At 34.8% G+C, this 26,683-nt stretch overlaps 1 protein-coding gene across 1 annotated transcript; it reads right to left on the reverse strand.

Annotated features, from left to right (window-relative positions):
- Window positions 1–269: 269 nt before the first annotated feature.
- Window positions 270–19,083, reverse strand: LOC117344088 (dipeptidase 1-like). Its single transcript, XM_033906737.1, has 11 exons — window positions 18,831–19,083; window positions 14,005–14,254; window positions 13,586–13,766; window positions 12,462–12,594; window positions 9,134–9,284; window positions 8,476–8,539; window positions 7,921–8,097; window positions 7,251–7,347; window positions 6,778–6,853; window positions 3,531–3,666; window positions 270–2,136 (listed from the first exon to the last, which is right to left on the reverse strand). The coding sequence occupies exons 2-11, from the start codon at window positions 14,223–14,225 to the stop codon at window positions 2,041–2,043; spliced, it is 1,332 nt and encodes a 443-aa protein (XP_033762628.1). The 5' UTR covers window positions 14,226–14,254; window positions 18,831–19,083; the 3' UTR covers window positions 270–2,040.
- Between the last annotated feature and the right edge of the window lie 7,600 nt (window positions 19,084–26,683).

Here is a 26,683-nt window from a genome sequence, read left to right on the forward strand (position 1 = left end):
TAAATCCGTTGTCCAAATGGCTAAGGGTACTATTATTCAAAACTTTAAAACTATTCTTTATTATATTCCGGAAATATAATAGGAGTTGAAATCACTTCTCTCCATCATAACACTTGTAAAATTATTCAAATTTCGGTTTAATTTGATTTGAGTCTCGTAATGTTTTTTTGGGCCAGGCAGCAAAACGGAATTCATCAAATCAAAAGTTCATAGGTACGTTCAAAGAATTCTGTCTAACCTGACGAATGATACAGAAAACGAACAAAGTGTCAGCGTATTGTTTTTCTTTATTATATATCTATATTCAGCATAAGACACTGATTTACATATAAAAGTTAAACTTAAAAGTACCATGTTATTTCAAAACATTTTCATTTTAGTTAGCCGCCATGATGAAACAAATTTTAAACTAAAATTAGAGCTTCTTGGTTTCGTTGAACGATCCTAACGGATGGAATAAAAATCTCACGAATCTTCCCTTATGGAATACCCACCTGATTGTTACCAAGATTTAGTACAGCATCAGACAAAAATGATTATTTCAGCAATAACAAAATATAACCTATGTTAAAAATATGACATATGCCATTTTATTACATATCGAATAACGGATGGCTATTGTAAAACTAGTTGTGTTTCCCTTTTACATTGTCGATCTAAACTAGATGCTAAGGGCTGACCAAAATGATATGTAACCTTGATATAACCAACAATAATTATGCATAGCTATTATGTATGTCAAATCATCCATATGGAAAAAGAAGGGATACATACTGATCTACATAATAAGTTAAACAAAGCAGGCAGTATTATTCCTAATAAAGATGATATGGCGATTACATAAGGGAGGAGGGGATTCACTGAAATATACAAATCCCAATTAGAAAATATCTGAATGAACTGTAGACCACTGAGGAAACTTGTACCGACACTTTCACCGAAATATTTGGCCCAAAAAGGTAGTTGCCTCACCATGCGAAAATTGAAAAACAAGTTGAATATATTTACATAAATTTCTTCTGCATCTGACAAAATACAGCAAGATGTTCTTCACATATGATTTGTAATGCTCAGCTAAGTATAAATAATTCAGTTATTATACAATGAACCATTTACCGTTAAACAATTTTATTAGATTGCATTGATCAACGTCTTACAAAAGAAGTTTCACAAACGCATGGCAAGGCTAAAGGTTATTTTAAAACCTTAAACATATACAAAATTTTGAACAATCTGAAAGCTGTTGGTCAGTATAGCAGAGTTGAGTAAGTAGCCTTAACCACTTTTTCATTTAAACTAAAAGTAACTGTAGCTATCTACCTTGAATATTTCATACTCCTTATATTTTAAGCTATTCTCCTATCCTTACCATGTATCATATATTCAAATTATTTCCATTTCTGACATATATTTGTATTTGTCACAAGACACCCTCTCTCCTCTATTCAACTCAACACACATTCTTTCGCTCTCCTCTCAATCTCTACCTCCTCAGCTCTATGCCTCTCGTTTTTTTTCTCTCTCTCCTCCTCCCTCACGTCTCTCTCCCCCTCCAGAGTATATCTCCCCCTCCAGATTCATCTCTCTCCCCTCTCTATTATCTTTCTGTCTTTATATGATAATGTTAAATAAAACATAATTGAATAAATTAACAATATCACAAAAATATTACATATATTATTTGTATGTCGCTTTGTACCCATATAATAGAGCTGACAATCAGATCATTTCTGAGTGCAAAAAAAAAAAACAAAAAAAAAAAAACTGTACAAATAGATATTCACGTCTTCACCTTTTATACTCAAAATAATTTGTATTCACTTCTTTTTGGCTCCAATGACCATTATAGTGTTGATTTTTTTAGGGTTTTATTACTATATACCCGATTTACCGTATCCTCCCAAAACATACATACGCACTCACCACACGCATGCATGTCGCACGCACGGGAGGCCGTCCTTAAATGACCTTAGATGTTAATAGGACGTTAAACACATAAAACCAAACCATACCAATCACATAACTTATCCATTGGAAGCTCTAGAAACTAGTGGTACAATTGAAGTGAGGCAGCACGAAATCAGCAGAATCGATGATGTCTTCAAAAGGAGCCATCGCTATCTTTTCATCACGTACCTGCGTAAATAATATTATTCAAGACTATACATCAAATGTTTACACAGAATTACAGGTAATGTTTTCGGTAATTGTCTTTTATAAACGGAACAGCTTGATACTCAAGGAAACAGCATAAAAGAGGAGATAGGTCTTACCATGATAAGCATAAATGATACACCTCTGGACGTACCATGATAGGTAGAATGATACACCTCTGGACGTACCATGATTGGTATGAATGCCACACCTCTGGACGTACCATGATAGGTAGAATGATACACCTCTGGACGTACCATGATTGGTATGAATGCCACACCTCTGGACGTACCATGATAGGTATAAATGATACACCTCTGGACGTACCATGATAGGTAGAATGATACACCTCTGGACGTACCATGATTGGTATGAATGCCACACCTCTGGACGTACCATGATAGGTAGAATGATACACCTCTGGACGTACCATGATTGGTATGAATGACACACCTCTGCACGTACCATGATCAGTATAAATGATACACACGTGGACGTACTATGATAGGTAGAATGATACACCTCTGGACGTACCATGATTGGTATGAATGCCACACCTCTGGACGTACCATGATAGGTAGAATGATACACCTCTGGACGTACCATGATTGGTATGAATGACACACCTCTGGACGTACCATGATCAGTATAAATGATACACACGTGGACGTACTATGATAGGTAGAATGATACACCTCTGGACGTACCATGATAAGTATGAATGACACACCTCTGGACGTACCATGATCAGTATAAATGATACACCTCTGGACGTACTATGATAGGTATAAATGATACATCTCTGGACGTACATATGTACCATGATAAGTATGAATGATTCACCTCTGGACGTACCATGATCAGTATAAATGATACACCTCTGGACGTACTATGATTAATATTAATAATACACCTCTGGACGTACTATGGTTAGTATGAATGATTCACCTCTGAACGTACCAAGATAAATATAAATGACACACCTCTGGACGTACCATGATAAGTATGACTGATACATCTCTGAGCGGATAGTTATAAACATGTTACACACTTACAACACTAAAACAAATCTCCATCATATATGACAAATTTGTACAATTGGTGGTAGTACATGTAGGTGCGATAAATTAGTAATTACAATCCCAGCATGACGGCCTGTACAATTGTTTGTTTACTACTGTAAAGAACAATGATACTGCACTTTCTTAAATGATATATTAACAGTTTCTACCGGTCGAAAGACCCATAAGAATGTGATACCAAAATTACATTGTACTCAAAGAGTCCGATATAGTGATATCCCTTAAAAAACAATGATAACACATCCCCATCACCACCAAAACAATGTTATCTAATCTATTGCTAAATTTTCTTACCTTTTCCACTGCCCGAAACACCCGGAGCAAGTTCGATCCAGCAAGCTTCACAAGATCCTCTGTGGACCAGTTTCGTTTCATTAGTTCGGCAAACAGAACAGGAAAGGTAGAAACATCCTGGAGTTCAATTGGCATGCTGCAATATAGATATTACTTTCAATATTCCCATATATCCTGTTAGGATAATATCAATGTAACCTCATTTGTATCGTGCAACAAGTTATTATTAAGTTATTTTATTAAATCTACCCGAGTGGATTTGGAGATTTTGAAATACTGTTTATCTCATAACTAGCTTGTTCTATAAAGTCATACGGCCATGTCATCAACACCATAAGGCAAATGTTTAATAACACTTTTTTGTGGTCACAATTATCTGTGATGTCATTATATGTGACGTCGCACAATTGATTCTGTAGAGAGAAAAGGAACCATCCTAATCGAAATCCACCTCTTATATGGAATTAAATATGAAAGCTTTGACTGTTGTGGATTTATGCAGGCTAGCTTGTAGGTCGTCATTTTGAGTCTGTCCAGCTTTTAGATAAGATGGCATACTTGTTGTAAATCCACGCGATTTCAAATCTAGTCGTAACTTCCGTAAACCCTCGATCAACAACGGCATTGCCACCTTTCTCCAACCAGGAGTGACTATACGTGATGACATCCAGGAGAAGGTCCTACTTTGTCCAGAATGCAAACATCAAGTAAGAAAGTGTGCTGAGGACGTCTTATGGATTTAGCATATTTCATGGTTTTAATGTCTCTACTAAGGACAACCTCACAACCCACACCAACATACCTATCTCCCATTATGGGAACTATACTGTATTAGGTGTTAAAAGTCTCCGTTAGATGGGGTTTTATGCATAGGAAAGAAGAGTGTTAATATTATATTTCAAATCAAGGACATAGATTCTTTCTATTTGAAGAAAATTTAAAATGTAATGTCAAAAGTACACTAAGATTGGGGTATATGGAGTATATTGTTACCAGATTTTCTTAGTTATTATCATGTAATACCTTTCCGATTCTTGTTATCGGCCCAGGATGATATCACTTCAATTATTACGTCAACAAAGAAGGCGTTTTTTTTTTTATTTCACTACAATCTGAGCTAAAATTACTTTGGCGTTATACACCCGTAACTTTACACATACTCGGACGTGAACATATGACATACATATATATTCGCTCATTGCTAGTGAAGTCCAACTTTCCGGATATATTTAAAAAAAAAAACAACAACAAAAATAACAAAAAAAACAACAACAAAACATCGACGAGAAAAAAACGGCTCCTTTGAATGTCAAAATATTTGTTCATAATTGTCCCGCTATAAATATGATTTTGTTAAATTGCTTCTTTTCAAACTATGTGAAAGAAATGTTATGACATGACCATTTTGATAAAACTCCCTTTTATCAGCCCTTGACCTCACATTTAACGACGTGGTCTACGCATGTCAGCATTACTTGTATGCGTGTTATGGGTTATTATATATCAGGAAAGGCACATGTGTTCATTAACGTTTGTGGTGTTGCAGGGTTGTCTGTTATGTCCACTATAGTTCAACAAGTCATTGGGGTGACCCACATCAAAGCCAAAAATCAACACTAAGCATAAATGATAACGTTTTGATATTTCGACAAAATTAGGGAAGGGATCAAGTTCCCTCAACGCTAAATAATTTTGAATGGACTGAAGATGGAACATTCAAAATGTCATTTGTTCCCCAAAAAGTGACGTTTTTCACAAAATAAATAGTATCGACGGTTTAATAACTGCTCAAGTATTTTGATATTTAGTTCATGCTTCAAACTTTCCTATTTCTTTAAAATAATTATTTTCTGTCTGTTTTGTGACAATTTGCGTTCTTAGGTAATTTGTTCACGTTATATTTCAATTTCTAATCAAGTTGGACACAATAAAACTACAATATTTTCATTGTCCATGATTTTGATTTCTGTCCGATCTTCTACAGTTAGTAGGTCTCTAGGCCTAACCCATATGTACATTAGTCCTAAGTTGTGTGGGGAAAAATCTCAATAGATTTTGCTTTTGCAGGAATAGTTCTCGGTCAGAAATAGCATAGATTTGATATTGTCAGGGCTTGGGAGGAAAGGCATGGGATCATTCTTTTAGATGTACATAACAGGCTTCATGATCATTAAGATTCTTATGATTTAAATGAGATTTTCAACGAAAGTACGAGTAAAAATCCCTCCTTCCCGCCTTAGAGTAATGCTTTAGTTTGTATGATCATAATTAGCTAATCATGCTTATATTAAGCCAATATTTAATTAACATATATAGATCATCATCGCTTAAACGGTCCAATTTTATCCCGATCTAGAAAGTATCCGAGTGGCCAGTCAACTAGGAATCAGGCATTCGAGTTAAGTCCTTTTGTGTCGGGTGGTCGCAACGCCACCATCTGAATCAATGTATGCCAGGAAATTAAATAAATCAAAAAGCACGATCACTAAACTTTCAATAAATGAATATTCGTCTTTTTAATCAGTTGTAGAGCTCGTATCAAGGTAACATATTTCGTCAGGAGTAAACAGTCTAGTCATTATTCTTCCGCGTGGTGGCGGAGCGTTTTTATAATAATTTTTAAATTCAGGCTTTTTAAAAATATAGTTTTATGGTAAATATTTTGCATAATCGTATTGTTGTCTCTATAATACTGTTTGGTTATCATCTAATAACGAACTATTTCCTTAAACACATATAATTAGACTTGTTCTAGTTCTTGTAACTCAAGACTCGTACGTCTTCAATTTATCAGGAAAAATAAGTGTTAACTGAAATAAAAGGATTGGGGGTGTTGAATTAGTTTGCTGCTGAGACAAATTCAACATGAGCTGCTTGGCAGTTCATTAAATTTTTTCCAGGAGCAACTCAATTCAATACCCAATGAAGTCGATCAAAGCAACATTAAATCCAAGGGAACAAACTCTAACGGCACACAACAATGTATCAGTGAGTTGTCTCAATGTGTAAAAAATCTTTAGGCCGACCCTTATTGGACATTTACATTGGGGATACCCCACCTTATCGAATTAACTGTATTAGGTATTGATATGTGTTGTTATATGTGAACTTGTGGGTTGTCATCTTGTATAGCGAATCTATATTAATTCCATTAGTCTGTTTCAAACAATCATATTCTATTTTACGTTTAATAATAATTTTGTTTACCTATCCAGGGTACCGCGGTGTAATTTAGTACCATACTCACGTTGCCACGCCATCGTAGTCAGCTCCCATACCGACATAGTCAGCGCCTATCAGATTCCTCACATAGTCGATATGATCTGTGAAACAGCAAAAACCAGTATAGTTGTATCTTTACGTCTAACCTAAATCAAAATATTTAATTTTAACATATTTTTACATATAATAGTACGTTTGTACATGATATTTACCTGTTACCTGGTACCTGAGGTACGTATAATGGTACATTATTGACATGCTACCTGATATGGTAGAAATTATTTGTACAACATTTTTACTTGCTACAGATATTGGTGTTTTTAGCAATAATGACCTGATAATATCAATCTATATTTGTACACAAAAAGTGCCTGCTACATATAAGGGTACGTTTGTGCAAAATAATTACCTGCTATCTGATAAATACAATGGTACGTTTGTTCTCAATACTTACCTGCTACCTGGTGATATAATGGTACGTTAATACACAATACTTACCTGCTACCTGATATACTGTGGTTGTATTTCGGTGGTCCGTAGCATTGTTGATGTAACCCGTGTAGAAGTTTATCATGATAATACCATTGTTTTCTTTCTGAAAAGAAGACAGAACTTGTAAGAAATGATTCTTATGACTATCCGTCTCCAAAAACGCCCATGTTAAGGTTCCATCAGCAAAAAAAGTACAAATCAAAGTTTTGCTTCCCTTAAGATTTAACAAGTCAATGTATTTGTTGAAAATGCACAGTCAATAACAAAGTTCATGTTAAGAGCGTGGTCATGGGGATCCTAGTTTTTGTCACAGAGATTTAAAAGCCGCACAAGTAAGTGCAAAAATTGTACCCTCGTGTTTCCTGAAAAAAACTATAACATATATTTTTGCATTTAAACAATTAGGCGTATTGAATCATAGTGGAGCTAATTTACAAGCTTTTTAATTGTTATATCGCATGCGAATACCAATCAAATACATCGTTACGATTAATTAAATGAAAACAGTATATATATTATATTTCAATAGGAATTATTATCATGTAAGGCTTCGGTTATATCCATTATTGCAAACAAACTCAAAATTTGCTCCACTTGAATAACTTTTATATAACAATTTTATCAAGTGATCATTTCCCACGTATTCTTTATACATATTATCTATCTCTTATCTTACCAGCTTTAGGAGTACATCGTCCTGGACATTGCGGTAATGGCTACAAAGCGAGAATACTGATGAATGGCTAAAGATGACAGGAGCTTCTGATGTTTCCATGGCGTCAAGCATTGTCTGATGTGACACGTGTGACAAGTCAATCATCATCCCAATTCTGTTCATTTCACGGACTACGGTCTACAACCATTGTTATGCCAATTAAAATTTAGCTGTTTACATAGTCATTTTAATACATAGTCCTTAATCTAATGTATCAAGTTCAAGTTCTTTATTATCTTTTAGATACATATTAAATTGCACAATCATTTTGATTATCCTTTAATGAAAAAAAAATATAGAAGAAAAAAGCCAAACCTCCTCTTGGTAGAAAACTTTCCCAAATACTATCTGAACCATGCAATGCTTTAACCTTCTTAACCTCAGTTTACCTGCTTGAATATTTTACCTTTCCAAAGTCCATAAGATTTAAACTTTTTGCAAACATTGATCAATGCACATGGTAGAATAGAGTTTTACACTGAACCTTGGAACCAAACATAATTGTTTTAACCTTACCCTACCGAAGTCTGTGAGGCCTTTAGATACGCCACCATTTTCGTCCGCCTTATAGTTATCGGCCCTGAAAAAAATACGTTAATTCATGCATTCGTTCTAATTTGATGCAATGTATGTGATGGTGGTTTTCCTCCATCCAACCTGCAGGTAGGGCTTAAAATTGACCTGCTGCCCACATCGCATGATCGCAAGAGACGATCAAACAGAAGATATGATCTTTTTTGCTAAACATTTTTTCTCTCCCTAATGTCTCACTTGACACTGCCCCATAATTGACCCTCAGTTCACCGTTCACCCCTTGGTCAAGACAGAGTCCATATACTGGTAGCTTCTATCCCTGCATACTGCTCAGCATTTTAGAGAATGGGACGAGTGATCCATCCGTTCTCACTATGATTTGTCTTCCGCAGTATGCTTTAGTGAGGTAGCACCATAACACTATGAACTCGACATTAGAAGGTATTACAAGAAAATATCAAAACAAACGCATACACTTCACGCATGCATCTCGACCACAGAGGAGGCCGTCCTTAAATGACAATTGTTGATGGGATGTTAAACAATACAAACATCCATGTGATATCTGTACCCTATAACATCCCTCTAGTGCATGGAGAGACATAAAATACATGTATCTGACAGTTTTGTTACCACTTACCAATCGATATCACAACTGTGTGTCAATGTCATGTAACGAACACCAGTTTGATAAAACATCCGTAGAACACCGAGGGTATTTGCGATCATGTGACCACCTTCTAAGCCAATCAGACTAGCAATTTTACCGTTTGCAAATGTTGTTTCAATATCTGTTGAAAACATAGATACAATATGAATATTCATCAGTACATGACAAAGGAAACGTACATCAACAAAACAAGATGTCGTTTACGATATTTATTATAATCATTACATTTAAATTATTATAATGTGAAATTATCATGCAGCACTTTCTAGGGACCACAGAACCAAATCAAAAATAGATTTTAAATTGGTTTAAAAACTATCTTTCTAATAGGAAACAGAGAGTTGTCTTAAATGGAAGTTCATCTTCTTGGATAAATATAAATGCAGGTGTTCCCCAGGGATCAATTCTTGGGCCCCTTCTTTTTTTGATATATATAAAAATGATATTGTTGACAACATTCAAGCAAAAATCAATTTGTTTGCTGATGATACTACTTTATATGTTATAGTAGATTCACCTCTAACCGCGTCCCATATATTACAAAGTGATTTAATGTTAGTACAAGAATGGTCTTATAAATGGTTGGTTGACTTTAATCCCAATAAAACGGAGAGTCTGGTAGTAAGTAAAAAAGTTATCAAACATCCTCATTCGGTCCTAAATCTAAATAATACTCCTATTTCTGAAGTGACTTCTCACACACATCTTGGTGTTACTATTTCAAACAATGCCGATTGGAAACAGCACATCGATACTATTATTACTAAAGCGTCATTTCGTATCAACATTTTCAGGAAATTAAAATTTAGAGTTGACAGACGAAGCCTTCAACAAATGTACTTGTCCTTTATCCGTCCCTTGCTAGAATACGCTGATGTCGTATGGGACAATCTAACAATTGAATATACAAAAAAAACTAGAGAGTATCCAAATCGAAGGTATTCGGATAATATGTGGTGCAACTAAATTGACTAGACATGATTCCCTTTACCGGGAAACTGGTATAGAGCCGTTATCTGAAAGAAGACGTAAGCATAGAATTATACAGCTTCATAAAATTATTAATGGGCAGACACCTAGTTATTGAACAGATATATTACCAAATAGAATACACGAATTGCACAATCATAATACTCGCCAATCTCAAAATATCACCATTCCGAAAGCTAGAACCTCTTTCTATAACAACTCGTTTTTTCCCTCTACTATTACCCTATGGAATAGTTTACCTCCGAATATAAAAGAAAATCCTTCCATTTTTCACCTAAAATTGTATCTCAACTCTGGAAAATTGAATATTCCCACATTTTATTTGTCTGGAAAACGAATGGGGCAAGTTTATCATGCCAGACTTCGTTTAAAATGTAGCTCTCTTCGAGATCACCAATTTCATAAAAATCTTATTGAAAATCCGTATTGTACCTGCAGTCAAATTGAAACAACAAATCACTATCTCCTGGAATGTAATATGTACAACATGATACGCCATCATTACATCTATCCTATTAACAACTTGTCACTAGACTTGCTTCTTTACGGTGATTCACTGCGTACCGAAGCAGAAAATATTAATATTTTTAATTCTGTCCAATCTTTTATTATTAAAAGTAAACGCTTTGAGTCTGTATGATATCCCTTTCACTATAAGATATATAAACATATATATTATTCTTAGAATATAATGTATGTCAAAAACTGAAACCCATGTCCCTCGTTGACACTTCTTTATGAGGACTCACGGAAAAATGTTGCACTAACATTCCTATTCTTCTACCACCATCACCTACCCCCCTCCTCATCCCCCTCCCCTTCCGCTCCCCCACTACTCAAATAGATTAGTATTAATGAGATAATTTCTTAACCTATGTATTAATGTAATTACTGTTTATTACCATTGTATGTTAATTTCGACAGTATTGCAAATTCTCTGCTGAGATTACTTTATTTATATGCGTACGGGCCAGAGTCATGCCGATCTACATACGTACAAGTTGTATGTCTGTAGCTCACCATGATATCTGCTTATTATGTTATCTGCCTGTCTCAAAGAGAAGACGGATTTATATAAGTACGAAAGTACTTCTTTCTGAATTCTTTACTATTCTATGTTTGTGTAATATTCTATGTAAATATTTGAACAATAAAATACTGTTTAAACCAAAAATAGATTCTGGGTTTTCCCCGTTTGGGCAGAAGATTTAATAGGAAGGTGAATGCATCGGGGCCTACTGATTGGATATTTAGGTGAGAGAAGTTTCCAAAGTTTTATGTGTGGGCTGGGCAATACATGTAGATGTAAAATAATTAGAAAAAACGTTATATTTTTCCTAGCCTGTTTTTGTCAGGGGGAGTTAATTAAGTGTGTATTTTGTTGTAAATATAAATGAATTTTTGGTGCTGAATTCAATACAAGATGGCGGCCCCCATATAAAAAAAAGTTTAAATTGGTAGAATTTTTAATCATTCTATTTACAGGTTTCTGAGATGACATTCTTCAAAATTATGGCTAGTGGACCAGTGTTGAAAACTCCATTTAAGCAGTACAGTGGTAAACGTTAACATTATCGTCTATGGGAAATCATTTGGTTCCGTGGTCCCTATACACTTATCCATGCTTTGGTATCTTGATATATGAATCATTTTCAACATCCTTTTTACCGACATGGTTTTATAATAATCTTATTGAAACAATAATTCTAATTTATGTCTTTGTGACTTAGTTCTTCATTTCAATACATGCATTATATTGTGAATTAGAGAAGTAGAAAAATATTCCAAAAATGTATCAAATTATTTATAAGAGTATAACTTCCTCGCAACATAGCTAGGATTATATGAGGACGTCTATACCCTTACATAACAGCACATCGGGCACACAAAAAACATACACATATAAATACATGTTATGAATGATCAACGACCCATCAACACTTTCAGAAAATCACTAGAGCTAAAACTGTTCTGTAAAGATGGGGAAAAAACGGAACATCGAACGAACGAATTAAGTAAAAATGTAAATATATATTGAAACAATCACGTTTAGTTTAAAATGACAAAAGCTCGTATGATTACTCAAATCTTTTGATACAGACCAAAAGTATTTAGATATTTCAAAATTTTGTATATGCTTACAGTTTTGAAAATAATTATTAGAGTTGCACTGCTGTTAGAGTTAATGAATATTTCAGAATGAACGATGGGTACTAGCACCTATCCTTACTATATGCAGTAAAAAGCCCGTATCATTGTTTCTTGGTATAACGTTGTATACTTTTACATGTATATGGCATATACCCACCATCTGCAGTCAAAGCCATTGTAAAGGTCTCGGGGTACTTAGCGATAAACTTGTGGATTACATCAACTTGGTCAAATCCCTGTCGCACTGCATCCTTAGCTCTAGAAGCACAAATGATAAATGCTGCCCAAAACTGAAAGTAAAGCAAGACGTACCGAGTACTGCCCTTGATTTTCAACAGCAATCGACGGAGTGTGAACATAGCACCTGTACACAAATACCTGTATACGAGCGGTTATGTCATCGCATGGTGCTTGTGTCTCCTCCCATAGTCTATATCAATACTGACAAAAATTTATATCAGAGTACCTTTCTATGAACAAGGCAAATGCACAGCAGAGATATACACTTTTAAGGGTAATTCACACTTCGAAACATACACAGATATATTCTGAACGGCCCGTCAACACCTATCAGGTCGTTATGTTAAATGAATGATGAGAAAAAATGTATTAAACAAAACATCAAACGGATATATAAAAATATAATGGCACACACACGTACACACTTTAAAAGTAAATGTGGCTATCGTAATTCGTATCTTTTCTATCTTTGTGTATGTTAACAGTTTCGAACATAAATTTTAGACATGCTATACTGTTATACAAACTATCTCTTGTATGTAGGTTTTAGATCAATTTTATTTCGACGATCAATAAACTGTTCAAAGAAGCAGTAAAAGCACACTAAAAGCTTAGATATGGTAACTACTTAAAATATCATTCTACAGTTCAAGCACTACCATACCACGATGCAAGATTGACTAATGCAATTACGTGCCTATGCAACTTTTTTATCAATATGGTTTGAAAATGTTTCACTACTTACAAAAACAATAAAGTCTTTTAAGTAAAGCATCCAGGAATGACTGAGCCACTGACGGACTAGTACGACATATGTTGCATTTTATATATCACACTAAAAAAGCCATACCAACATATAACCTACATCCACTGCAGATATACAAAAATGTCTACCTATCGGTAAATCGAATCATTGATTACTTACCAAGATCTTAACCAATATAAATATGACGATTAAACTCTTATACAAATTTGAAATAGTAACTTTACCTACAGTCAGGTGTTTCGCGCACACTAGCTCCTCAACGTGATGGAAATTACCTGTGCTCCTACTCGACCCTCCCTTAATCTGGGGATGTCTGTCTGGGCATATATCGCTTCGTAGGAGTTATCGTTCATGGGTGTCCCTGGGGGCCACTCAATGCGTGTGTCTTCGTTCAACTTGATGTCATTCACCTTATTGTATGCATATCGGCGGTACTGCCATGGAAGGTCATTGTGACTAAAACATATAAAAATGATTAATAACACAGAAAATCAAATTAATATCTACTGAATACGGATATCTGGTCACAAATTAGTGCTTGCATGAACAAATTTGCTTGCCTCTCGTAGCCTGTTAAAAAGCAGCGTATACATTCCCACATTCTTACAATGAAATATTGCAAATTTAGTCGTCCGTTACAGCTGCAATTATCATGCTGTAACTGCAGGGCTAATAATATATAAATCTTACTTACCCATCGATCAACACATTTGTTTGTAAGAACTGTTTGGCGGACTCGAGATGGGATGGTGCAGTGTGAGTATCTCTTTTAGACATGGGGATTGCCACGGCGAGTCCGATCAGTAGGGCTACCCCGCCAACAATTACCAAACCAAGGATACACCTGTCACGATTTCTTCCCTTGGTGAAAGTCATTTCCGATGCCAACCCCTGTTTGGAACCCGTAGTAGACATGTTGAAGTTACTTCAAATGTTCCAAAATCCTAAAAAAAAAAAAATATGCTATATTTGTCAGAAAGTAGTTATATGATCATTGAAAGGTTATCATTATTGTCATTTTGTTTTTATTTTCAGGTTATTTATCAGCTTGTGTTGATATGAACAACGTAGGGAGGACGCAATATCGTAATACTTCCTTCAAATTTGACGGCGTATGAAAACATGCATTGCTCTAAATGTCTTTCTAGTTATACATCCGCCCTGGCCCATCAGCACTTAAAGGTTCATTAGGGCCCAAAAGAGTGAGTAAAGTGGTCCACAAGGAAACAGCATAAAAAATAAAACATGTAAACATATCAAAATATATTGGTACATGGTTATGGTTCAAAATTTTGTCGGTGACAAAACTTCGACAAGTACTGTTAGTCTCGTCATGTTGTATACTTGTGGTTTTTATGAATACTGTTTATAGAAAAAACGCTGTTACGGTTCGTTATGACATTGGTTATGGACTCAATTTTACATTGTGTATAAACATCAAATTTGACGCCAAGGAATGCATTGTTCATATCTGAACCGATGCACAAATGCGCAATTAGTGTGAATGTGTAATGACTCTTTTCGTTTCTGTTTTGACATTTTGTCCTGATAAAATATGAATGGAATATGGTAGAATTACCTATAATATAACGATAAGAAATAGATTTGGTTTGGTTTGGTTTATTTTGTTTAACGTCCTATTAACAGCTAAGGTCATTTAAGGACAGCCTCCCGTGCGTGCGACATGCATGCGTGTGGTGAGTGCGTATGTGTGTTTTGGGAGGCTGCAAATTAAGAAATAAAATGTTTGAAATATCTTACAGGAATCAAATAAAAAACGATATAACTGTTGAATTATATTTTGTTTATTCATGTAGTTGACAACCTTTCCCGCCTAATTGAAATCAGCTGTTTAAAGATTCTATTAATTATCCGGCTGTAACGTCTATGTTTTGATAACATTAAGTAAACACATAGGTTAAATTGTAAATAAAGTAACGTGCGTCTTACAAAATATCCGTCAAAATTGTAGCTTACACACCAGTTAACGATAAAAAAACAAGAATTATTCCTTAAATAGTTGTCTGATTCCCCTGTGTTTACCTTTGCTTTGCCTGAGAATCTCAGTTTGCCATATACATACAAAACATGAGACGTCACCACAAAAGTGGGTCTGGTATCTGTACCTACATACCATCACGGTACAATGGGTACCAGGGTATTCACTATACTTACCTTCCGTGTGCACTATACAATGTACATGTGTGTATTTACAAATACATATATATTGGCGCGATCATTGTGTCTGATACATCTTTTTTCTGATGTTTTGCGATGATTCAAGCTGCGTTTCTCTACATTTTCTTTTTTATAAGACTTTTTGTGTGTCAAAATGTATTCATAATATCGCTATTCCTTTATCAATCATTTGCATGTACCTATATGTATACGTCATAAATGTTGTTTGAAGTAAAAGTAGGTCACTTAAAATGATTTTTTGGCGGTAAAGGTAGCAGTGAATAGCAAAAATGCACAATTCTGTAAAAATGAGGCACCTATTTTATATATAAAAACATAGCCATTTAACCCTTCATATTACCTGTACTAAAGCAAACATATTTTTGATCTACTTTTGCAATTTTAATACAGCTGTGAAGGATAAGAACAAAATATTTGTTTTTATATGTTTTCTGACCTGTGAAAACCATGGTAACCACTTCAAAAAAAACTTAAAAAACTGCAAAATATCATACTTAACACAAAATGGCACACTTCACTACAATTTTTTTCTAAAACTTATTTGAAATTAAATATCTCTATCCCAAAGACAGAATTGATCTTGTCTTGACACATGTTCATAATTAAGGTTTTTTCTGCTGTCTAACCTTATATGCAAAGTACCGTTTTCCATTATAGGCAGAACTAAATTTCCAGTGTAAACAGACATTCGGAAAACCGGAAATTGAAAATCAGGAACCAATTATTATTATTATTATTTAACAAGTATACACTACTTTATAATGCATATTTCAATAATAGTTTTTTTTTCAAATTTTAATGTAAATCACAATGCAGGGGTTATTTGCTTAACAAACAAGTAATCACCCATTGCCAGGCCGTTATTGTAGCGTGCTACAATAACAGCTAATATTCTTTATCAGTTTGGTTTAAAAATTGTTTCTATCGACAGCTAAGGTCACTTAATATTGTATATTGTCGCGACTTGTTTGCATATCGCAAATTCATTTTATGTATGATGTTAAAATGTCATTCATGTACATGTATATTTTATCATGATCTTCAAGCTGTAAGGGGAATACCGCTTTGATTTGACGAAATCAACAAAGTTCTTATTTATCCGGTTGTTATAATATCGGATATTATTGTTCACTAACACAATCCGGTATAAGTTTGGAACTGTAGTCAATGTGAATTTTATGAAATAATATTTTCATTGTTCTTCAAGCTTCATTCCTCATGTTTGTCATAATACTTCACATGAATGTTTATACCACCTTACATAATCACGTCGAAGACTACGTATTAATGACAAAGATTTCACGAAGTGTTGTCAAAAATCAAAAGGTTATCTTTCTTGAACATATTGCTTTGTTCTTTTGTATATTTTCAAGGATCTTAATACAAATTTAGTATAGTATATGTCCTTGTTCTATCGCGTCCTTAAATGACTATGACTGTTTTTGTCGATTTTAATTTAGAGTTACCGTTTCGTTGGTTTTCCCTGTGTTAAGGTAATCGTTCATTTTCATTAATTGCCAGCCTCATCACTCAACCGTATCAATTTATTTTCTTATTTTCATGACTTTACCAGTACGTGATGTGAAAATACACGAATAATTTGATGCTTAACAAATGCATTCACACGGTATATAAGAATACTGCAAGGTAGAGATTTATAACCAAATAACAAGAACGAACCCAATAAGCTAACTGCTCAGGTAAATATCAAAAGACATCCCATTATAAAGCAAGATGTATGCTAACCATGCAAGACGCATGGATACTCGGGTGAAAATGAATTAACATAACATATCCTTCACTATTCCTATACAAATAAGATTGTACAGATAATGACTGCTAATAAACACATGATATGCAGTTTTGCCCTCTTTTGTAACTATGAAATTATCAGCATTCAACATACAAGTATCAACGTCAACACAGATATCCCCACTGACCTATACAAAGTACTCAAGCGGGTACATCACCTAACCTGTTTTATAAAACGTGTTCATTATATAAGCCGCGTGTCACCTTGCCATGGGTTACTTTGGTTGTGTATTTTTTAACGTCCTGACGACCTCTCTTGTGATGCGTGTCTATATTTACCTATATATATACATGTAGTACTCAAGCGGGTACATCACCTAACCTGTTTTATAAAACGTGTTCATTATATAAGCCGAGTGTCACCTTGCCATGAGTTACGCTTGTTGTGTATTTTTTAACGTCCTATCAACATCTATGCTTATTCAATGACGACCCCTCTTGTGATACGTGTCTGTATTTCGAGGCTAAAAAAACGGCCTTATCCCAACCTGGTTTGAGTTTGGTTTAGTTTTGATTGTTAACGTCCCATCCACCGTTTGGTTTGGTTTGGTTTTATTTGTTACACGTCCTATTAACAGCTAAGGTCATTTAAGGACGGCCTCCCGTGCGTGCGATATGCATGCTTTTGGTAAGCGCGTATGTGTGTTTTGGGAGGCTGCGGCATGTTTGTGAAAGGTCTCATTGTACATGTAATATGAAGTAGTATGGTAATATGCGGACGGATGTCGAGGCGGAAACCAGCAAATCAAACATGTCACAGAAAGAAAACATGGGGAAAGAAAAAGATACCAAAACATTTGAACGAGACAGTATATCAATGCTGGTCTGCGTCAGCACTGTGTGTTAATAATATGATTATTACATAAATAACTGCCCATCAACACATACAAAGAACATTAGGGCCAAAAAAGGCAAATGAAATGAGCGTAAAACAAAATAACGTCAAACAAACTAAAAAGTTCACAATTTGTAAAAATGTACCCTCAGTGATATGCAATTTAGTTAGTATGTTTACTGTCAGTCTCTGAAGTTTAGTCATTAGAGACAGCAGAAGAATTAGTGTTACGATATCGTACTTCCCGTCAAATTTAAATCATAGATTCTAATTATATTAGCAATGCGTTTATGATGTGTTAAGATCAAGGCTAATGAGAAGTATCTAGTTCTCCAAAATCAAGGGTTTAAATGGTTGAAAAATATACGATCATAAAACTGCTCTATTATATATCTAGGTATGCGTTGTACATTTACATATACATTTGCTGTTTAAATAATAAATCATGTTTCTTACAGAAATGTGAATATGACCGAATGTCAACACTATCTCGAATAATTTATATGCACAAATACAAGTGTTTTTACTTTTTAAAACCACAAAGCAACCATGCGAGAACGATGTGTTCAAATAATTCTAGTGACTATAAAAAACCTGCATTTAAAGTTTTACATTTGATAAGCGAAAATCAAAATAAAGTAACATATAAGATATGTCTAATATCAAGCACTAACCTTGCAACATACACACTGCAGATGGCTATTCGCATACGGGCACACACGTTGTCACGTCCCAGCAAATACCCGCTGAATGATCACAAGTCTCAAAAATGGTGATTTGTCAACCGTAACTCCAATGTATGCATTCCAATCACTCACCCACTAGGTATGTTTTCACGAGACGTGTACGTAAAGCTTGGCATCAATATCCGTGACATCTACATATGTTTCCGTCAGACATGTATCTAATGCGTGGCATCAATATCCGTGTTATTAAACAATTAAACGCTTGGTAGATTGTATTTATTGGCAAGATCAATGCAATCTGGGTGACAGATAAATAGAATGACGCCGGTTAGGTCGTCATGAATATTTATCTGCCACCCAGATTGCATTGATATTGACAATAAATACAATGTAACAAGCGTTTACTTGTTATATTTACATTAAGATACGTCAAACTTCACTTTCTCTTTGCTAAATCTGCGGTTTAAGTTCAGCTATTCCCCTGTTTGTTCAATTGAAAGAACGGCTCATGTGAAATCGATTTCATTGTAGTGCTTGGTTTGCATTCAAATCTATGTGTTATACAAAGCCTCGGCGTGACTATGATCAACAAAGCACCAAAATGACGTCATAATTACGCGATTGTTCTAAGTCGAAATCTTTGCTAGGTTTGATTCACCTGGAACGCATTGCCAAACATTTTTTTGACGCTGACGGAAGTGACGTCATGTGATCTGGGCTGCATTTATACAGTGATCAATACCATCTGGTTTAACACAGGAGTAATGGGAGACTGTCACACAGAATGTAAATATTTACGTATGTTTCCATGAGACATAAATTGAATGCGTGGCATCAACATCCGTGTCATTTACGAATGTTTCCATCAGACATTATCAAATGCTTTGCTTAAGCATCCGTGTATCGTGTGTATGTAATCATAAAATATGTGTCTAATACGCGAGTCTGACTGATGTCTTTGATATTCCTTTCTATAATGTGTGTCGCAAAACTTTGACATGAACAAAAACGTTCGTGTAAAACGAACAAAAATATTTGAAATGAGGCATTTTCTGATGGTGTATAGTGTCATTAAATGTTTACAGATAAGTTATATAATGATTAACTTTATACAAAGAATGGTCAAATTTTGTACACACGCACAATTACTCATGTGGGTGTAAATTATATTTCTATCACAATATGCTGTGTTATTCCACTCCCAAGCCATGGTATACATGTGCTGACTGTTGCATGGATACATATGTTTTCTCTCATATCTCGCCATGTTGGATAGAGTATGCCCATGTAAGATAGCTATGTAAGATAAATCTATCTTACATAGCATTTCACGCGCGCGGAGTAATCTGCTATCAAGGGGGACAACTCTCACAACGTCGTCTGCTTGTGTTTACATCCGACAGTCCTTATCGTCGGTGTCGGTTTTGAAACGTTGGACTTAACTATAAAAATACATACATTCTTAGATAAATATATATCATATCAGCAGTAAAGCAATATGGCTACACGGTTAAACGATTAGACATTTCATCTGAGCGAACATATAACTCTGTTACTGTAGACTAGGCCTACAGGCCTGTTGTAACAGTTACAGTACTGACCAGTACAGTACAGACTTGCCTACCCGACAGATTTGTCATTTGTCATTAAAAACATGTAAACACACACAATCACCTGGCAATGACAGGAAGTAAAATAAAAGCCATACATAAAAAAATATAAAAAAGAAAATGTCAAACATCACAAACTATGAAATGGTTCCGTTTGCGTCAGCAGGGGGCCTGGAATTTGTTTACTCTACTGTACTGTCAGTAACTGTTAGGCCTACTCAGTAACCTGTGTATTTGGAAGTTGGCTCTTAAAATAAATGAACGAACATTCGGTAAAAATGACACCCCTCGATGTTCATATAAAAATGTGTATTTTAATTGTAACTCAGAGTCTATATTTGTGTAGAGTAACCATGAAAACTAACTGTCATCCTAGCCTTTCAATATGATCATCGTTATCGACTGACCTACCTTCGTCATTCCATCAAGACAACCGGTTAAACACATATAATCCTATGTCACAGAAAAGATCGAATACTCGTATAGAGTCACTGTTCGCTGGTTCACACACGAAGTTGCCAAAATCACAGTGAATTTAAAATTACCAGCCACGAAACATCGCCGCGTCCTGGCGATCGAGATCGACATCACTCTCAATATCCTTGAACTATGAATGGAATTCCAATGACAGTCGTGACGTCATGCAGTGACGTAGTATTTTATTAAAAAAAAATTGACTTGACATTTAAAAGTACAGTGTGTTCTGTGAAATGATTTAATATGTCGAGGTGCAAATCAAATTATATGTAAAGTTGGAAAACTCATTTCAGCGTTGGCTTTCAGTATTGTTGATAGAACTTCTTTTTCTCGGATGTTGACAATTTGATCACGGCCACGTAAAAGTCGGTTAAGTTACGGTAATTTTTATCGGCGAACTGTTCATTCGTTCATCACTTAACCACAAAATGAATGAAATTTGTGTGCAAACTATGTTTGCCAAAATAGGGTATGATCTTTCAGAGTATCACAAGTATTTTTAGTAAAAAAGTCAAATAAAGAAATTAAAAAATTGAAGAAAATGGATGGCTGAGAGACACTTTCGCCAGAAATTCGGTAATGATATGAGAGAAAAAGACTCTTTCATTATGTGTGTATGTAGGATAGGGATATTCCACCCTCGGGATCACAAAATGTGGTAAAACCCTCGGCAAGCCTCGGGTTTCACCACATTTTGTGACCCCTCGGGTGGAATTTCCCTATCCTACATATACACATATGAAAGAGTCTTATAATATTCCACTAGTGGAATATGACTTCCGGTATTTCGATTGGTCAAGAATTCGAAACTTTACCGAGTTGCAATTGTTATTGACGTCATCAATAATCGAATGACGTCACATCACCGGGTTCAGGCCGTCACCTGTTCATCCTATGTGCATACGCGAAATAAGACTTGGCCACATTTCCCTTTGATAATATTGTGGTAGAAACACGTCGCACACGACTCGTAGTTTTTGGATATGGAATTTATTTCACGCTCGCAAGTTTTAAAAGTTACAAAAGACACTCGCTAAAGCTAAAAGTGTTTTTAACATTGATTTAACATTTTATTCTCTTGATGATCTTTCTTTTCTTTTTTGTTCCTAATTGTAGAATGAATACAAACTTTTTGTAATACCATGGCTAGTTATAAGCAATTAAGTGTGTTTTTTTATGTATTGGTTGTATCTGTGTTGATAGTGAAATATTAACCAATATTAAACCTATATATACAAAACTAGATGCCTTACAAATTCTTTGCATTGATCAACATTATTAAAGATAAGTCAAAGTCCAAAAATACATAGATAACAGTCGATATGAAATTACTAAAATGCAACTTCAATAATGACTGGAATACATGGAAGCCTTTTGTAGAACTTTATTTTGATATTACTTTAAATATGTGTTATTCCTATTGTCTATTGTCTACTAATGCTATCTACTTGTAACATACCATGTTACTTTTGATATAAATTGCATATAATGTTCTAATTAATCGTTGTATGGCCTGATCAGCCGATTTGCATTATGTTTCGCTAGTTATTACATAAAAATAACTTTTATGTTATATTGATGTTATACTTCCGGTGTTATATTGATGTTATACTGCCAGTGTTATATTGATGTTATACTGCCGGTGTTACATTGAAATTATACTGCCGGTGTTATGTTGATGTTATACTGCCGGTGTTATGTTGATGTTATACTGCCGGTGTTATGTTGATGTTATACCGCCGGTGTTATATAGATGTTATACTGTCGGTGTTATATTGATGTTATACCGCCGGTGTTATATTGATGATATACCGCCGGTGTTATATTGATGTTATACTGCCGGTGTTATATTGATGATATACCGCCGGTGTTATATTGATGTAATACTGTCGGTGTTATATTGATATTATACCGCCGGTGTTATATTGATGTTATACTGCCGGTGTTATTTTGATGTTATACTGCCGGTGTTATATTGATGTTATACTGCCGGTGTTATATTGATGCTATACTTCCGGTGTTATATTGATGTTATACTGCCGGTGTTATATTGATGTTATACTGCCGGTGTTATATTGATGTTATACTGCCGGTGTTATATGGATGTTATTCTGACATGTTATATTGATGTTATACCGCCGGTGTTATATTGATGTTATACTGCCGGTGTTATATTGATGTTATACTGCCGGTGTTATATTGATGTTATACTGCCGGTGTTATATTGATGCTATACTTCCGGTGTTATATTGATGTTATACTGCCGGTGTTATATTGATGTTATACTTCCGGTGTTATATTGATGTTATACTTCCGGTGTTATATTGATGTTATACTGTCGGTGTTATATTGATGTTATATTGCCGGTGTTATATTGATGATATACCGCCGGTGTTATATTGATGTTATACTGCCGGTGTTATATTGGTGTTATACCGCCGGTGTTATATAGATGTTATACTGTCGGTGTTATATTGATATTATACCGCCGGCGTTATATTGATGTTATACAGCCGGTGTTATATTGATGTTATACTGCCGGTGTTATATTTATGTTATACTGCCGGTGTTATATTGATGTTATACTTCCGGTGTTATATTGATGTTATACTGCCGGTGTTATATTGATGATATACCGCCGGTGTTATATTGATGTTATACCGCCGGTGTTATATTGATGTTATACCGCCGGTGTTATATTGATGATATACCGCCGGTGTTATATTGATGTTATACTGCCGGTGTTATATTGAAGATATACCGCCGGTGTTATATTGATGTTATACCGCCGGTGTTATATTGATGTTATACTGCCGGTGTTATATTGATGTTATACTGCCGGTGTTATATTGATGTTATACCGCCGGTGTTATATTGATGTTATACTTCCGGTGTTATATTGATGGTATACTTCCGGTGTTATATTGATGTTATACAGCCGGTGTTATATTGACGTTATACTGCCGGTGTTATATTGATGTTATACTTCCGGTGTTATATTGATGTTATACTGCCGGTGTTATATGGATGTTATTCTGACATGTTATATTGATGTTATACCGCCGGTGTTATATTGATGTTATACTGCCGGTGTTATATTGATGTTATACTGCCGGTGTTATATTGATGTTATACTGCCGGTGTTATATTGATGCTATACTTCCGGTGTTATATTGATGTTATACTGCCGGTGTTATATTGATGTTATACTTCCGGTGTTATATTGATGTTATACTTCCGGTGTTATATTGATGTTATACTGTCGGTGTTATATTGATGTTATATTGCCGGTGTTATATTGATGATATACCGCCGGTGTTATATTGATGTTATACTGCCGGTGTTATATTGGTGTTATACCGCCGGTGTTATATAGATGTTATACTGTCGGTGTTATATTGATATTATACCGCCGGCGTTATATTGATGTTATACAGCCGGTGTTATATTGATGTTATACTTCCGGTGTTATATTGATGTTATACTGCCGGTGTTATATTGATGATATACCGCCGGTGTTATATTGATGTTATACCGCCGGTGTTATATTGATGTTATACCGCCGGTGTTATATTGATGATATACCGCCGGTGTTATATTGATGTTATACTGCCGGTGTTATATTGAAGATATACCGCCGGTGTTATATTGATGTTATACCGCCGGTGTTATATTGATGTTATACTGCCGGTGTTATATTGATGTTATACTGCCGGTGTTATATTGATGTTATACCGCCGGTGTTATATTGATGTTATACTTCCGGTGTTATATTGATGGTATACTTCCGGTGTTATATTGATGTTATACAGCCGGTGTTATATTGACGTTATACTGCCGGTGTTATATTGATGTTATACTGCCGGTGTTATATTGATGTTATACTGCCGGTGTTATATTTATGTTATACTGTCGGTGTTATATTGATGTTATACTGCCGGTGTTACATTGATGTTATACTGCCGGTGTTATATTGATGTTATACAGCCGGTGTTATATTGATGGTATACTTCCGGTGTTATATTGATGTTATACTGCCGGTGTTATATTGATGGTATACTTCCGGTGTTATATTGATGTAATACTGCCGGTGTTATATTGATGTTATACCGCCGGTGTTATATTGATGTTATACTGCCGGTGTTATATTGATGTTATATTGCCGGTGTTATATTGATGTTATACTGACATGTTATATTGATGTTATACCGACGGTGTTATATTGATGATATATTGTCGGTGTGGTTCTGATTGTGATGAAAGTGTGGATAAAAAAATTGTAATTATTGTTTGTTTTCTTGGGTTGTGATTAGTGTTCAAATGATGCCTTACTGTTGATTCCTCATGTGATAAAATTACATAATTTGCTGGGTTATTTTGATTGGTTTGGTGAACAGCTCAGTCATTTAAGGACGGCCTCCCGTGCGTGCAATATGCATGCGTGTGGTGAGTGCGTATGTGTGTTTTGGGAGGCTGTGGTATGTTTGTGTGAAGTCTCCTTGTGATGGGCCGGTTCTATTGCCGATTTATAGTGCTACCTCACTGAGGCATACTGCCGAAGACACCCAGCAGGACACCCAACCCGGCCACATTATATACTGACGGGGTGTTCTCTGAACGCCAACATTTTTTTTAACAATAGGTAGGTGTTGTTTCAGGAAACAATGGGAGGGTAATTATATACTGCTTCATATAAGCTGTCTTTTTTTTTACCTGTACAGTCACTTGAGATTTACCTGTGTTTTACAAATCATACAGTAGAATTGTATTTGTTTTTTTCCCATTTTCTTAGAACACACATGTATGCATTCAACAAAATGAGCAATTAAGTAATATAGAACATATATAGTTTTAAAAAATAGCAACAAATCTATGTTATAACAACATTTGTTCATAAATGTACTTATATATGCCACTTACAGTTCCATCATAGCACTGAATAGTTTTTGTTAACTAATTACTTGAAAAGTTTATTTCACCAATCTCAGCACTAAGAAATCTATACTTATTTATTAATATTGTACACATAAAATACATATTAATACGATAAATGAACAATGCATGTTAATATTCAAATGGAAATGATTAAATATATATAATAAAAAGCCTGACATAGAGAAAGTAAGAATATCTGAAATAAAAACTTACATGATATTACATTACATTACAAAATATGCATATAGAAAGTTGAAAATGACTGGACACACATACATGTACATGTACCTCTCAACAAAGGCAATATAGGAAGCACCTACGGAAAACCAATCCACGTTATAATGCAAGAACAAACCCCATTCTGATAATGTCTAGCAGAATACTGATTTACATGTTGATATGGACTCTAGATCTCTGTTTTTGGAGCTTGACCGTGATATCTATCTACGGATGAATTTAAAAGTGCTATAAAGCTTCTGAAGGCATACGGCATTGACAGTCTCAATATTACAACGAAGATTTCGTAAATCAAGCCTTGCTTACTATTTTTAACAATTGTATTGGACTCGGGTGGAAATGGAGGCCTTTTACGAAATGCATTTTTGACGGAAAGAAAATAGAAATTAACTTAATCGGGTTTTCTTCCCAATTGTGTATACCCAGTATTATAATGTAATTAAGTATTGATTAAAGCTATTTAGTACTAAGAACTGCATTGAGATACTTTTTTAGTATTAAAATGTATTATTGACAATGCACGACAAGATATGTTTACATTATTTAGTAGATTATATATCACTACAACGTTATCTATATAAA

Source organism: Pecten maximus, chromosome 15, assembly GCF_902652985.1.
Source record: "Pecten maximus chromosome 15, xPecMax1.1, whole genome shotgun sequence".
In the NCBI taxonomy this organism is placed as follows: domain Eukaryota; kingdom Metazoa; phylum Mollusca; class Bivalvia; order Pectinida; family Pectinidae; genus Pecten; species Pecten maximus.